Source organism: Varanus komodoensis, unplaced genomic scaffold, assembly GCF_004798865.1.
Source record: "Varanus komodoensis strain SLA01 unplaced genomic scaffold, ASM479886v1 scaffold85, whole genome shotgun sequence".
NCBI classification, from domain to species: domain Eukaryota; kingdom Metazoa; phylum Chordata; class Lepidosauria; order Squamata; family Varanidae; genus Varanus; species Varanus komodoensis.
Genome location: NW_025336543.1, coordinates 75 through 17,000, shown reverse-complemented (window position 1 = coordinate 17,000; position 16,926 = coordinate 75). Strand labels below are relative to the sequence as shown.

The 16,926-nt window shown below is 42.3% G+C and overlaps 1 protein-coding gene across 1 annotated transcript; it reads right to left on the bottom strand.

The window, feature by feature from the left end:
• Positions 1–708: 708 nt before the first annotated feature.
• On the bottom strand, positions 709–16,657 carry ATP6V1E1 (ATPase H+ transporting V1 subunit E1). Its single transcript, XM_044416988.1, has 10 exons — positions 16,550–16,657; positions 11,734–11,851; positions 8,378–8,443; positions 7,584–7,693; positions 6,952–7,018; positions 5,659–5,748; positions 4,807–4,875; positions 4,012–4,106; positions 2,694–2,781; positions 709–1,306 (listed from the first exon to the last, which is right to left on the bottom strand). The coding sequence occupies exons 1-10, from the start codon at positions 16,591–16,593 to the stop codon at positions 1,244–1,246; spliced, it is 810 nt and encodes a 269-aa protein (XP_044272923.1). The 5' UTR covers positions 16,594–16,657; the 3' UTR covers positions 709–1,243.
• Positions 16,658–16,926: the final 269 nt, after the last annotated feature.

Below are 16,926 nucleotides of genomic sequence, written 5' to 3'. Positions count from 1 at the left end.
AGGACTAGGAGGAGCTGGAATGGAATTCTGAGTGGCACGGAGACCCCAGTGCTTTACCAAACCCCACTGCTTTTCTCCCTATGGAGAAATGATAGCAGACGAGCTGCACCAATGCAACATCTTCAAGCAAGATTGAAAAGATGCTATTAAAAAGTCACGTTTCATATGGTGAAATCATATGCCAGATTTTTGAGACACAACAGGAAGTGCCTTGAAGAATCTTTGTTACTCAAACGTACTGGAGCTACATAGCAGTTTAGCAGAACCTTGCTCTTCTTTTGCCTGTGGCCTCTTCCTTGAACTGTGGGATTCTGATTTGCCAGTCCTTGTCCTACTGCCTGCCAAGCCCCTCTTAATCTTCTGCTACTGCATCTTGTAACTTAACAGCAGTACAGCTTGGCAGGCATGTCTGCCAATGTTAAGCTGAGCTTAACAGTGTTTCTGCTAATGTTGAGCAGAGCTTGTCTCTTAATAAATCAGTATTTGTAAATAATGGCTACAGTGGATTTTTTCCACTATGGTCTTGAAGCAGTGGCTTTCGTTTTCCCATAAAGTTCCTCCCCATGAGTAGTAGTGGCACTGTTTTCCAAATATCTTTTACTCCTCTAACTGAAACTACATCCAGGGAAGGCACTGAACTGGAGCTTTGTAGTACAGTTGCTTGACAAACCTCACAGACCTGCTCCTCCAGGTATCGTCGCAAAGGAGTAAACACTGTTTCACACACTTTTATTTTAATAAACCAATACAGGATGAGGGAGTATGCACTCAAGTGTGTGTGTGTGTATAATTTAACCACATATACAGAACAAAAACCTGAAGCTGACCAAGTTGAGTTACACTGACCCTCAAAACAAAAGTATACTTTATACAGGAGCTTTTCTATAGATGGGAAACAGGAGATAAGCAGCACAGATTGGCAACATGCATCGAAGGTAGCGATCAAAGCAGAGATGGACCAGTGATCTATAAAGAACTCATCTCCTTGATCTATCTCCAGGAATGCTTCCATTTTTGTAGTGCATACCTGTGCTCTCTGGACAAAGAGGTCTTTCTGCCTCTCTCCCAGCCAGATTAAGTGTAGCAGGTATGCTAGGAAAAAATGCACCTGAGGAACATACACAGGACAACACGATATATCGCTGAGCAGTTTTGAAAGAGGGGGGTGCTGTTTTATTAGAGATGCTCCCGCGTCTCCCTTCACTATAGCAGTGGGACAGATTCTACCATTACTTCAAGCAGGTTAGTCCATGAACTTCCTATTGGTGTTGGCACCAAAAAGTGCCGTTCGGATATCTGGCATCATCTGTTGCGGGAAACAAAAGAAAAAAGTCACGAGCTGTTTGAGCAGTCCTTGATGACAACACGGAAGAACAGGCAGGCTACATTATGCAGACTGTGAGGTGCCAATGGAAACAGCCCTCTCTAGGCCATGTGATCGCCTCCTGGGAAAGGATTGCAAGTGGGACTGTCATCCTCACAGTAAGTGTCGGATGTCACAGCAAGCAATTTGAGCTATTACTCTTGGGGCAGAGCGCATCTGCCCAGAAAGGCTTCTCCAGTGGGACTTCCTCCAAGCACAAAATGGAGGGGAACCCTGCTCTCAGTCTACTATCACAGTTATGGTCAGTATCAACAGGCTTCAGGCAATACGCTGGTTTCAGGAAACATCAAATCCTCAAGCAGTACCACCACAGAATCCATCACCACTCAAAATTCACTCCTAGGTTGGTCTACCTGGAAGCTTCGTTCCAACACTTGGAATATGGGTTCTACCTTTGCTCATTTTGCAACCAAAAATGGGGCAGCAGATCTCTCCTCCACCCTAAGTCTTCCAAGCCCAGATCCATTTCCTAATTGTACTCCCTAGTTCAAAAAATTCTTTATTTGGCCATGTTTTGGTACTAGGGCTTGAGCCTTTTCAAACACTACCTATGGAGTCAGTTGCAGTCCAAGAAAAGTGGCTGGATCCAACAGTTCATATAGCAGTCTGTGCTATAATATTTGCAAACTTTTCTTCTTTTGTTAGATGGTCCATGAAGATATCTGGGAACTTGGAGTAAAGCTCATCACTATAACAATGACACTTTTTGTCCATTCACATGCCCCAAAGAGCCGGGCACTCCATGAATGAGGAAGCTCTTGGCAAAGTGCCCACTAGCGCAACCTCCCAGTGCTTGGGCTTAGCAGGCTGCAGCAACGTTCCGATGGCGCTACCATTAAGTGTCCTAGAGTAACACTACACTGGGGGCATTGTGTGAAAGTAAAAAGATGGCCCTTTGACACACCGCTCTGGTCCTCAACAGAGCATAATGTCAGTTAGGGGAGGGCCCAGGGAGGTAAAAGCGGTGGGCTGGGTGGCTGCAGCAATTGCTTTAAGGTGCTGTTCTGACTGGCCAATTTCATCAGATTTATGGCTCCAATTTTTTAAATAATGTTAGAAACAAATGACTTCCTGCCCCATTGCCCAAAGTGTACTCTTGAAGAAAAGTTTCCAGATAACCAGGGTTTGGGTTTTAAAGGACTGTGAGGCTCAATTCCTTGAATTGTGTGGGACTGTTTGCATTCCTGGTGGAACTTGGAGGTCTGTTAAGAACAAAGTAGATCCCACAAGCCTGAAGTCTGTCCACCCACTGACTGTCTGGCTGATTGGAAGGAAAGAGAATGAATAGAAGGGTCCTCTCCAGGCTTACCTGCTGAGCGATCAGATCCAAACGGCTTTCCAGAGTATTGGAAACCTTAATTTTATTGTTGCTGTTATAAATTTCAACACCTCCAGCTCTGAAATAAACAAACACGCTTATCAAGAGCTTAACAGAAGAAACCAGTCACCCAAACAACTGTTTCAGGGGATGAATGCTAGAGAGATGCTAGAGAATGCTAGATTGAATGCTAGAGAGATGAATGCTAGAGAGATAACCTAGACAGCTGCCTTTGCCAAGCTGGTGTCTCTCACTTTAGAGTAGAGGAATCTTCCTGACCATGAGCCATGCTAGCAGATGCTGATAGCAGCCGAAGTACAAAACATCTGAAGAACACCAGCTTGCAGAAGCCTGCTTAAAAATATGATTCTCCTTTCTAGGCTGCTGTGCTGCTTCTATGTTCTTGAAAGTAGCCACACTCCCCCAAACAAGTCCAGGGTCTGGGATGATCAAACCCTATGAAATGTTAGCTTTGCCTATCAGGGATGGACTGATAGTATGGATGTAAGTATTCAGCAGTTTGAGATCATCACTGAAGGGGGGCAGAGGAATTACTGGACAGTCTCAGAGTACAACTTTCGTACTTGTCTTGCTGAACTTGTACTAAACCAAAAAGTACTTATGTGGAATAAAAGACACAAGTTTCTGCTTTTCTTTGCACATGAAAATGAGTGCGACTAGAACTTTTTGATAGGGACACCAGCAGGCAAACAAAGTTACTTTAGGGATTGATGAGACCCACAAGCCAGACATCCCTAATTGAGTACAGGCACCTTGGCCAGCACTGAGATCAGGATGGCAAGTGACTGGCTCACAATTTTCATTTGAAAGGAACTATAATACTGAATGTGTGTGAAGATTTTATATGGCTGTGGAGCACAAACTGGTGAAGTGTGATCATTTGGAACAAAGATTATGTTTCTGACCATCCTATGGAGATGTGAGAGTTACCAGAATATCGGACTTACTTCAAGGAATACATAAGATCACAGGTTAACCCTTACTTGAAAGTAAGTTCTATAGCATTCAGGGGAATGCTAGTGCCTAGATAACATCCTACCTATCTGGAGGCTAAGAATTAGTCTGTAACCTGCAACTAGGTAATTCAGCATCATGGTTGTTTCTTCCCTGCAGTTATGCATAGCATATGAAATAGTTAGCCAAAAATGCAAGTTAGCAAGCACAGGGCAGTGTCGAACTGTAGATGATGCTGGAAAATTCCCAACAGTCACTAACACTGCTTTCCTTGTGTAAGTTCTCTCTAAAATACTCCGCACTGGTAACGCTTTAAGTGTTGTACACTTCTTACATGTCCTCTGGGAGAAATGTTTCCTGGTCGATATGAACTTCAGGTTCATTTTTGGTGGCAGTTTTGTAGATTGGGATGCTCTTCTGGACTGCAGCCTGAAACAGGACATACACATATGTGAAGGCGTAACATTTTGTGGGAAAACCACCCACAATTCTATTCCGCACCCACAATTATACCACAAGGCGAGCCACTCAACAGACAGAGCATATGGGAATTCCGGCCACTCACAGGACAGCCACAGATCACATGCTTTGCATTGTCCTTCTGGTCCTATTAAAGAACAAGCATAGCCTGGTGCTGGGAAAACCTGCTGAGAGCCACAGTCACGAAAAGACGGATCTGAGCTAGACGGTGTGATGGTGTAAGGCAGCCCTTCAGATCCTTATTCAGGCACCTGTAAGAGTGTGTCCAACTAACTACTTAGTTCACAGAATACAGATAGATGCATACATCTGTTTTAGATGAGGCCTTATAAAAGATAGATGTGCTTATTTCAAAAGCATCATAGCTCTTTGGCAAAGCCAGAACAGTATAGGTGTGTGTGTGTGTGTTTTCTACAACAGGTAAGTAGCAGCTGATGGATGTGGAGAGAGAGAGGAGATTTAGATCAGGTAAACACCCACTCAGGCCATGCTGCTTTTCAATCAATTTTCATTTTCTTTGTGGTTGCTTTTAACTAAGAATGGAAATATATTTCAATCATGCCTTGCAAAGTTTGGACTGAAGGACCTCACCTGGTGCCAGATGTTACTTCAAGCCCATTTTCTCTAACCAAATCCAGAGAAGCCTTACCTTAACCAGGGGAAGATCCTGTTTCCGGCAACGGATTGTCATTTGAGGCTCAAGTAACTGATAAAATCCCTGTATAAGAGCAGAAGAAAACATGACTCCCAATTTAATGAACAAATTAAATTATGATATCATGACACAGAAACAGTTACAATAGTATATTATAATAAAGGTAGAAATAACACACTTTTGTAATGGATGTTCACTCTACAGAAACCAAGGGCAATCTAAAGCTGTACTGGAGCCAAGTACACAGACCAGTTTAACATTGTTTACCAAAGTACAAAATGTGAGCTGCAGAATGCTTCTTTGGTAACAGCCTCTGCAGAGCTGGGCACCAAAGCTGTAAAAGCTCTGTTTTGGCTAACAAAAGATTTAGCCTTCTGAATGAGCGCCTCTGATGGCCTTTGAACTACCCCAAATGAACAAGCTAAGAACTTGGCAAGTTCATGTAGCACAAGGGTTAGTAACTGATAGATGGTATACCATGGCTTTGCCTGTTGATACTGTCCATGGGGTTTTCATGGCAAGGATACTAGAGTGGGTTTCCACTGTCCATGTTGTCCATGGGTTCGCGAATAACATACATACTATGGCTTGTAACCACCTTCCCCAACTTGGTGCCTTCCAAATATTTTGGGACTACCAATAGTCAGAAAGGGCAGGATTTGTAGTCCAAAATGTCTGGAGGTCACCAGGTTGGGAAGGCTAACCTATAATCTGAGTGGCTGACTCAAGCTGTCTTGGAAACACAAGAGAAGGTTGATAGTATAAACAGAACAGAACCTAGAACTGTGGTGGGAAAAGTTTGACTTTACAGAAAGTTCTGGAAAGAGATATGGACAATGCATTTACCTGTAGGACCAAACCATCTAAAAGTGTTTGGTATTTGCTAGTATCCTTCACGACTTTAGCCAGTCTCTGCTTGGCTTCATTGAGCAAATCCTGCAGACGAGAAAGGTCAGGTCAGAAATGCCCAAACTGCTGTCCTCCAGTCACGAGCTAAAACCTCCTGGATGCAACAACTTAGAGGGCAGGAGAAGATCTGGGGATGCTACTGGGGTGCAAACTCTGTCTGTTCCCGGCCCACAATAGTCTCAGTCTTTTGGATGAGAGTCTGCTCTCAAAATTTATTTATTTATTTATTTATTAAAACATTTCTATGCCACCCCATTCGCTGAAGCCTCGGGGCGGCTCACAACATTAGGTTAAAATACAAGAAATAACAATATAAAATAAGTCGCCCTGGCCAGATAAAATAATCAAATAATATTAACAATTAAAATGTCGCTTAAATAAAAATGATCTCCCAGACTGCGCTTCGTTTACTGTCCCATAGAACCAAGTCTGAATCACCCATCCTTTGTTTCCTGGTCACAGTACTGTGAGACACTGTGCCAGAGTTATTTAAGTGTGATAAAACCTTGGGAATGGATTGCTGATAGGCACCTGGGACAGTACAGAAATGAAATAAATAAGAGTAACTTTACATAAGACAGTGTCTTAAGTATAGCTTTGACTCTCTCCTTAAGGAGGAAGAAAATTATTATTTTATTATTGTTATTATAACATTTCTATGCCGCCCCTTGCCGAAATGGCTCCTATGACTGGGCTCTATTACTTCCAACTGCAGACTGGAGCTCACATCACTTTGTTTGTCCTTAAAAAAGATTCCTGCATATAGAAAACTTGCATCTCGGGGATAAGTTTGGTTAGAACACCTTCTGGCATCCTAATTTTCCATATGCAGGAAACCGCTTTGTAAAGAGGAGCATTCACTCTTATGAGCTTTCATCTGAGATGGTGCAACCAAGACACAAGTTTACTGCCTCAATGAGAATTAGGCTAGTATCAACTGCCATATCAATTAGGAAGAGTTTCCTACTCAGACATAGCACTTCCACACTCCTCAACCAGTATTCCCTCTTTGTGCACAACAAACTGTAGAGGAGTCACGTGCTGACTAGGGAAAAGCAATCGCAGGCTATAATAACGAATCTGGAAAATGATGGTATCTCTACTTTGTGTTTCTCTGGGTCAGCAGAGAGCAAGCTGGAAATCCATAGGCAGGACAGAATAAAATTTGAAGCTATTTTTCTGTCAGGGAAATGAAAGAAATCCTTATTCTTATGAAAATTATATACTCACTGTAATCATATCATCCCTTGCTTTGAGAACTTTCAGTCTTGCCTGATTCATCAGATTGGACATCTGACTGCACAACAGAAGGAAAACAATACTGAGTGCAGCACACTTCAGACAGTGAAACAACAGATACCAGTGAGGCACACATTTTGTTCAGAAGGCCTCTCTCATGTGCTGTGACCAGAAGAACCCTTTCCGCTGGGCATGCAAGGGAAGAGGAGAGGCAGGAACGTGAGCGGCTGCCTGCAGTTGGTTCGTGCAAGCAGCAGGAAGCTTGGGCAACCCTGGGCTGCACCCTTTGCCTGCAATTCATTTTGCTGCAGACAACAAACGAACATGTATGCTAAGTTTTTCCATCTACTTGGTAACTCTCTGACATTTCTCCATGCAGCTACGACTGAAACGAAGCAAGATCTAGTTTAAAGCTGATTTGGAGAAGTTCTGAATGGTCTTCAAATCCCACCACCGTTGTAAGCATGTGAAAGAAGTTTTAGTTTACAGAATGTATTCAAACTTAGCATGCATTTGGCTTTACCATGTTTTCCATTAGTTGAGAGAGGTGGTTCTCAACAATAAAACTAACATTTTCATTTTTTCACAATGTATAACAAACTTGGTCACTTTGAACTACATACATTTTTTTCTGTTGTTCTATCTGTTTCTCTTTTTTTTCATAGTATTCCATGATCTTCAGTCTCTGCGTCTGAACAAGGCGACCCTTCTCAATGTTGAATTCTTCTTCGGCCTGTAAGGAAGAATTAGGTTCAAACTGGCTTAAGATGATCTCAGGTTTTGCCACTAAAATAAAGCTGGGTAAGAATTATAAAACTTAGACTAGAGTTTTAAAGCACTAAAGATATTGAAAACATAAGCACAAGCAGTTTTACCTCAATACATACAAAACGTTAAATGTATTCAAAGTGCTACAGCTCTTTGTACATGGAAGTGTACTTCTGTCTTTAAAGAAAGGCTTAAGCTAATGAGAAACACTAGACTTCAAATTATGCATACTTCCCTGAGAGTAAACACTACAGAATTCAGTGGGACTGACTTCTGAGTAAAAAAGCATGGGATAAGGCCGTGTGCAGCTTTTAAACAGGCACTCTAATGCAGGGCAGGTGAGTCTGTCGCTCTCCAGATATTAGACTTCATTTCCTATTAACCCCAATCAGCCAGGCCAATGATGAAGGATTGAGTGGCAGTTCAGCATTTCAAGGGCTATAGGTTCCCCAGTTCTGCCCTGACCCATCACCTCATCTAATATGTGTGCGTGTGTAGCTATATACAGGCTCTTTAAAGAAGTTTAAGGCACAGAAGAGAAACTAAGTCATGAACTAAGCTTGGCAGAAGTGAGCTTTTAAGTATCTGAAGTAGTCCACATCTTTCATGGAGTTTTGCACAAGAAAAAATACAAAAACTGTTTATTTACCTTAGCATCTATTTCTTCTGCCTTTTCATTAGCTTCCTGTTCAATGAAAGCCATCATGTGCTTGATCTGTAACAGAAAGAAGAGTTATATTTTCCATGGAAACTAGCAGAAGAATTTTTGTCTTTGGAAATCACAAGATTTCCCTTACATGAGTGGTTCTTCTTACCCCCGAGACTGAAAAATGAACCAGTAAGTACCAAGCATTCCAGTTACAAAAGAAAAAAAGGCTTACTATGGATAAGTAATTAGAGTTTGCTCTGAAACAAATTACACAGTCCATTTTTTTTTATTCCCAGTTTTGATCATGGTTTACTTCTTGGTAGCCTCAAATATACCTCAACATAATAGGTACTGGCAAGAAGTAAAGAAAGAAAAAGATAAAGCAACCACAGCATTCCTCCAGCACTACGTCCAGTTCACAAAGATAAATACGGCCCATTTGGGGACCGCAAAGTTTTCTTTGCAATTTGGATGGCTAGCAACCGAGCGAGGCAAGCCGCATGCAGCTTGGTATATCACAAGCTGTGGAGGCCTGCTCTAGCAAAGGATTAAGAAAGATAACCTAGGTAAATAGAACAAACAGAAAATGACTTAAAATCAACTGAACTGCACTGTACTTGAGTTCACTGCAGTTAATACCTATAGATCTCTGCCATTTTGATATACCAGTCACTATGCTGAATTCTTTGTGGCCAAAATGCAGCCACTCCCACTGTTCACACAACCCTTGTGGCTAGGATCAGAGTTGAGTATCTGTGATGGCCTATATGGGCACCATGGCATGTTGCAGCTTAAACAAGCTACAATGTGTTGCCGTGTGTCATGCAAACACAGTCAGCATCTCCCATTACTCTGCAGAGCAGCCAGTACTGAGCTAGATGGGCAAGTATGGTGCCCTGGTAAAAATCACTGTACAATTTTATTTGGCCATATTTTAGGAGAAACTCCTAATGACAGTAATGAAATATGAGGAAGACAGCTCTGTGGGAGAATGCATTCAACCTACAATGGCCAAGGCCATGCAAAACGCAGGTACCCTGCCCATCAACTGTGTGTGAGGAAGTGCTGCTTTCACCAGTATGGGCTGGTTCTTTGCAGTATTCAGTACAATACTCCATTCCAAACCTAGCTCAGGGCAGTTCTGCTAGTAAGGGCACTATTTACAGTCAACAGGACAAGCACTAAAGGACAACCATACCACACAGCTGTATCTCGTAAAATTCCACCATGGAAAGGCCCCTTCAGGGAAATTATATCATTTAAACTGACTGGAAAAACTATTTTAGAAGCAATTTAAAAACAACTCTCTTTTATGTCTCATCATTTGATGGCATGGGTTTGCTATGCATTTAGCTTTTCGAATAGTTAGAAATGTATTATTGTCACTCCTAAACATGAAATAAATGCGTGCATTGGGAATGACAAAAACAGTACAGAAGAAGCTTCAACAGGGACGGTTAGGAAACATTGTACATTCTTAAGTTTCACAAATTGCCCTTTAAGTGTATTGCTTGCCATGCAGATGTTCCCTTTCTAGTGGCAGAACTTCCTATCTTCACCAGTTAATATGAGCATTAGTCATCGGCTTTTTCAGTTCTTCTTTTCCATGTATAGTCAATGTCACTGCAAAAACAGTCTTAACAATGTGCTTAAGGAATATTGCTATTTGGATAGAACCAGTTGTCTTTCCTTTAATGCCTTCAGTTCCACAGCAGATCTTCTTGTCTTTCTAAAGGAAAGATATTCCACCTTTCCACTCCACATGCGTACGGCTAGCCCCTTGAACTTATCCAATTTCAGGTGTGCAAGTGACATTCAAATAACCTGGGCATCTGAACTTCCAACTTCTACCTATTCAATATCCTCACTCATCTCCATCTTATTCATTAATGTATTTCGGGTCACACGGAGAATCTGAGAATCATCATCCATATAGAGAATTGTGAACATGGCAATAAAGCATTAAATTTATTACAGATTAACTGAGACATATTTCAATGCTGCAACCTTGCAAATTAATCAGGACTTCAATGCAGCAGTCTTGTGTAACCAACACACATTTTCCAGCTCTCTACCACCAGACATGGTCTTAGTCATTTTTGTAGCAAGTAAGTGCTTCATTGTCAGGGCACCTACTCAAGGTCATTTAAATTAGAGGAGCTACTCTTATATATAGACCTGCCATGTTCACATTAATGGCCAATACTAGCTTCTCCCACATCTTCAACGTTTCTCAAAACTAATGTTACTGGTTGTGCATATGGAACTGATGAGATAGTAGTTTTTCACATTAAAGAAGAACACATTATTCTGCACATTATAGGTGATGAAAATCTCTAATATTGCCATTTTTATTTCCTGTGAAGCATCTCCTGAGTCCTAGTGCAATTTCAAGAGAAGAGCTCACTAAGCATGGCCATAAAGTATATTTACATGAAAACATCAAAAGTGACAGGTAATTCTGTTGATCTTATGTACATTTATTTGGGAATATACCCAGTGGGGCTTTACTTTCGCATCAATCTGCAAAGACTTGGATTGCAAACTGTGTTCCTCTTCTGATCACTTCCCTCTTTCTATTATCTCACATGAAGAACCTTCCTGTGTGCATTCAAAATCTGAAAGAGACCACAATTCTGGGCACACTTGCTTAGGTGTCCCATTAAATACACTGGGGCTTAGTTCCCAAACAACATTGTTAGGACTGTGCTACAAGTATCACAATGTATGAAATACTGCAAGAGCCTTATCCCATGAACATAAATCTCAGTGGAAGAAATCTAATGGAATTTAGAACTGGAACTTGAGTTTCTTCCAAATTAAGCCAACACAAAATCAAGTTACATTTCTTCTCACCTGCACAGAGATAACAAAAAGTTGCACCAAAAATGAAATGGAACTCCTCATTTTTCTCCTCCAGTCCTTAAAATAGTGGCTCACACCACCTATAAAACAGGCTTTGGGGCTCAAAAGCAGGCAAGCTTGTACTTTCTTTTTTCTGAAAGCAAACCCCCCCTAGGACTTCCTCGAGAGTAAGCAACCTCATCCTCCCATCTCCTTCAATTTGAACCCCTCCTCATTCCCATTCCCTTCTACTGGACCCCAGGCAAGAACACAAGTCTGCATTCCGCCTCGTGCAACCCTGGAACCCTCTCGATGTTGACTGGGGATGATGACAGCTGCAGTCCAACATAGAGGGAGGGTACCAGATTTGGAAAGACTGGTCTATTATTCAGTAGTTCGAAAGGCATCGCATCACGAGACCGACCGGCCAAGGCAGGGCTGCGCAAGGTGGAGCGGGCGAGCCACCGATGTGAGGGTCTCCTCGCGGAGAGGCGCGGCGAGGCGAGCCGTACCTGCTTCTGGACGTCGGCATCGCTGAGCGCCATGGTGAGGACAAGCGAAGGAGAAAGCGGGCCCAGGCGGCAGAAGGAGAAGAGGAAGGCGCGTCCGCTCCGGCCGGTGCTCCGCAGGCTGGAAGGGAATCAAATCCGGTTCGGGTCACTCACAGCTGCTGGAACCACTTGCGTCATCGCGGCCCCGCCCCTCGCCCGCCCGGACGTCACTGCAGGGCGGCGAAGGCGCCTGCGTCCCGCTGCGGCGCCACAGAGCTACGGCCCCTTTCCAGATAAGAAAAGTGTGTGGAGTGGCGCATTTCATTGTTTTCATGGATAATTTACGAGTTCACAATGATTTTTTTTTAAATCCCAGCTTGAGGTGAAGCAACCCATAGCAATTTAAGATTGGGGCGTAGCTATAGTTGGAAAGTAAGCGTCCTCTTCCCCGAAGTGAAAATTGCCGGTAAAAAGCAAAATCCCTATCTGTCTGATTAAGTCTTATTTCATAGCAGAATATGTGTTTGATCATTTTAAATTCTCATGCCAAAGCACATCCCCATATTGCAAATTGAGAGGGGAGCACTCGAAATTGAGAGTGATTTACAACAACCCCGCAAAGTAGTTTCTGTGGTTTGCTGCGATTAGCCCTCCCCGCACCCTTTTTGGCAATCCATCGTATTGTAGGTTATAGTTTAGGTTAAGGAGGTAAATGTGATTTATAATAATTTACAATGGCATTACAGAATGACCCATTCTTAACACTGTAGGTTGAAGATCAGACAGAAGCTTACAATAGCTCTGTAATATAGTCTGTTGTTAGAGGTGAGGCTGAGCCTAAAATCTTCTATAACAAGGGGAAAAGGTGTCCTTAAATAGCCCTCTTCTAGCATCAGGCCAGTGCAGAGCTGCATACTCCACTGGTTGGCATACAGACATATTACCCCTCTAAGTATTGAGAAACTCCAACTATATAAACCTGAATACATTTTTCATATGATATAAGACTAAAGTTAGGAATTGTGTCACCTTCTTTTATCCATGCAATCTTTTTTTCCCCCACAGGGCACCTTAAGCCCTAAAGCAAAATCCTAGATTTCTGCATTGGTTTTTATGGGAAGTTCTCACTTTTGCCTCAGGGAAGAGTGGAATTCAGAATGCAATGCTCTACTTGATTCAGCAGTAGTTTTATGACACTGGCAGAATACCAGACATGCAGATATGTCAGCAAAACACTGGTCCTTTTTTCTACTCTCTGCATCTTTCCATGATCCCACCTTGGCTGTGCTCTTTCCTGGCACCCCTAAGTTGTTTGAGTGGTGTGGGATACCATAATTGTGTTTGAAATTGCAAGGTAAGGTACCTGTTAGGGTTCTAGGCAAAGAGTGTTAGCAATGTGCTCAAGTTCTCATATATGCTGTGACATTAGGCTGGTTGCAAATGCCCCCTTGGCTTTGTTTCCCATCAACATTCTCTCTTGCAAGTGTGGCATGCATCCGATAAGACAGAGTCCTATGCTGTGTGCTGTATCGTCTGGGAAATCGTCTTCCTCTGTAGGCTGTATAAAGTGGCAGTGGTGTGTTCTGATTAGGCAGCATCTGCACTGACACTGAATCAGTGGTACCCATCACCAGTGCAAGAGGCTAGCGCCCCCTGAAGCAAGCAGAAACACTAATTTCCAAATGAAGCTTGCAGGAGGGAGCCCCACTGATTTATCCTGCTCTAGAAAATAGTTTTTCAGCTCATTTCTGAAGCTGTTTTAGGACACACTATTTTCCTCTTGCACCAGTTGTGGATCTCACTAGCGCAACACAGCCAGTGGAGGAACAGCCAAAATCTTGGATACTTCCCTTTAGTCTCTGAGTTCTGTCGTATCCTTTTATCTTGACAGAATAATGTGGGTGGAATGAGAGCTCGTAATAGGGCCTCTCCAATGTTTCAACTTCCACTGAATTAAATGGGGGAATTCTCTTTATGTTAGCACTGCATTTGTTGTAAACTTACATTGTTTGGGGGCATGTTGAGGTCCTGAAAAGGTACAAAGTCATATGATATAGCCGCCCCCACAGTGGTACAAGTAAAGTATATGCAACCCAAAATGAAACCAGTTTATTTACTCCCCCAGTGTGTTGTGGTGGTTAGTTTTGGACTGAGATTTGGAAGATCCTAGTTCTCATCCCTATGTAGTTCAATTGGTGTATTTAGATGAGTCACTGATTTTCAGCCCAAGCTACCTCAGAAAGCTGTTGAGAGGATAAAAAAAAATGGAAAGGAGAACTGAGTAAGCCACCATAGAGTCCCTGAAAGTGGAAAAAGGCATGGTATAAATGTAGTTAGTATACTTTTAACTTATTGATTGGAAGCAGATGCTGAGAAGTCAGTTGCTTTCCCAAGGCTTTGCAGGAAATTCTTGACTAGGTGGAGCACAGATGCCATGCAAGGGCAGACTAATATCCTTTTTGTTGAACTGCAGTAGTTTAGAGCAGATTCGAGGCTTACAAAGAAAAAAAGACCTGTAAACTTCAAAACACATTTCTGCCTAAACATGCATAGGATTGCACAGTTTGTGTTTCTTCTATTTCTTTATCTGGGTTTTAACAACCACAACAACTGCAACAATATAATACTAGTAATGATAACAATAATGAATCACTTCAATTTTAGCAAAGAACACTATAAAAACTATATAGATTTTAGTCCTAAACTCACTTCGACAAGACAGGCCCCCGCATTTACAGGGCAGTAAGTAAATTCGGCTCAGTGATAAGAAGGATAAGTGGTACTCAAGATATGAAGGAAGGACGTGCTTGTGCATGCGTAACTGTCAAGAAGAAAGGGGGGCGTGTCACATGACAGATGACATCATGCCGCCTGGATTGGTGCTAGGGGTGGAAGTTACTACACTCCTCCTTGCTGCTGCCATAGAAGTAGGAAAAGGCAAGAGTTGCACATTATCGAAGATCTTGTGGGCACAATCAATCTAATACCAAGTTTGGTTTTAACTTAATTTCCAGCAGCAAGCATAAAGGGCTTTCACTACAGTAAAATCACAGAATAGAAGGACGGCCACCCACTCTGCACTGATAGAGCAGGACCAGACAGAAAGAATCTACTAGCAGATCTCAGGTTGATCTGAAAAAGATGGGGAAAGCCATCTGATTTCCAACAGTTTAAGAATTGCAACAACAAAAAGCGTCCAACCTGACCCCACTTAAGTCACAATGCTGAAAGGAAGAATGGGTAGAAGGTAACTAGCCGTTGATATATTGTGAAAGAACTGCGCATTCAGTTCTGCTATTGAAAATAAATTCTTGGTCCATGCAGCTGTTTAGACTCGGAAATATTCTATTGTTTCTTAAGTCTAGAACAACACATAGACTTACGGCAACTTCACGATGAAGGGCACAATCCTATGCAAGTTAAATACGGAAAAAAAAGTACAACTCTTAATGAGCACGAGGCAGCTGTGATAAACTTGCATAGGATTGCAGTATATTGTTGTTAGGTGCTGTCAAGTCATTTCCAACTCGCGACAGCCCCGTGAATGAATGCCCTCCAAAAAACCATCCCGTCCTTGACAACCCTGCTCAGTTTTGTGGCTTCTTTTATGGAATCAAGGGACATCATTGTTATCGCATTTCCTCTTCTGCCTTTGACTTTCCCTAACATGATTGTCTTCTCCAGTGAGACTTGCCTTCACTTGTTGTGCCCAAAGTACACAAGTGTCAGTTTCATCCTTTTTTGCTTCCAGGGAAAGTTCTGTCTTGATTTGATCTGGGATCAAATTGTTTGTCTTTCTATTGTTACAGGGTATTTGTGAAGCTCTCCTACACAACCATGTTTCAGACACATCAATTTTCTTTCTGTCAGCTTTTTTCACTGCTAGCTTTCACACACATTCCCATTGATCAGGAATGCCATAGTGTGGATGACCTTGGCCTTGGTCTCAAGTGAAACATTCTTACACTTGCTCTTTCTTAGTTCCTTCATTGTTGCCCTTCAAGTCTTAGATTACTACTTCTTTCTTGGCTGCAGTCTTCATTTGAATTGGTGATTGAACCAAAATATGCAAAATCAGAGTTTTAATTTGCTGTTGACATTGAAGTTGTGTAATTCTTCTGTAGTCCTGATTTTTGTTTTCTTATTGTTCCGCTTCACTTTTGCTTTTTCACTTTCATCAGCCACAGTTCATTAGGGCATACACTTTTCTGGATGCATACAATTTTATTTTCAACAGCAGGAAGAAACAGTTAGATGAGAACACCAGGTTCAAGCTAGAGAGCAGGAAAAACTTCCTAAGTGTCAGAGCAACAGGGCAGTGGAAACAACTGCCTAGAGAGGTAGTGGGCTCTCCCACATTAGAGACAGTCAAAAAGAAACTGGATAGCCATCTGAGTGGGATGGTGTGACTTGCCGTCCTTGCACCAGCAGGGGCAAGGACCTGATGACCTTCTTGGCCCTTCCAACCCTAACTATTCTATGGATCTATGAATGTGGAGTGGGGGAAGTCAACTAAGTCTGAAGAAAATGCAACACAAAGAAAATAAATAATACCAGTTACGTTCCCATTTAATTATACTGAAACAAGCATAATAATATTTTAAATATATGTCCCCGCTCTGAGCCACTATTTACTCCAATGGATGGGCCCGAGTTCTAATAGGAAAACAAAACGGATTCTATAAGCCCTAAGTCTTCCACTCCTGCCCCTGAAAAAGTATGTTTATTTAATTTCTAACCCAATAGCCGAAGTTTTCTTCTGCCAAAAGCCTCCCCGCAACGCTTATAATAATCTATTAAACATAATATATATATTATTTATTTAAAATATTTTTACCCCGTGCTATTAGAAAATCGTCCCACGACGGTTATATACATCATACGGGTAATCCCGTGCTTCCATTTTCACCAAGTTAGATTGTGTATCACTCCAGCCTTTTTCCAATCTCTGCAATGAAGCCAATTGGAAGGAGGAACGAAACTTTTGCGTGAAGTGGATTGGCAAGGATGAAAACGCCGAGCTCCGCCCCCTGTAGAAGATGCGTGAGCCCGCCCTCGAATCCCTTCTTCCGCCCTTTTCCAACATGGCGGCGTCGGAGGCTTTCATTTAGGGCAGAGTGGAAGCGCCGCCCGCGCGCACAAAGACACGCGAGTATAAATAATAATACGGCCCACAGTCGCGGGTCACTTCCTAAGGAGCTTCGCACGCCCTCT

Coding starts and splice junctions, on each gene's coding strand:
- ATP6V1E1 (XM_044416988.1), bottom strand. CDS start 16,593: ATGATGTATATAACCGTCGTGGGACGATTTTCTAATAGCACGGG. Junction 7,019..7,583: donor ATAGAACAACAGAAAAAAAT/GTATGTAGTTCA, acceptor TCTGTTGTGCAG/TCAGATGTCCAATCTGATGA. Junction 2,782..4,011: donor ACATTTCTCCCAGAGGACAT/GTAAGAAGTGTA, acceptor TGTTTATTTCAG/AGCTGGAGGTGTTGAAATTT.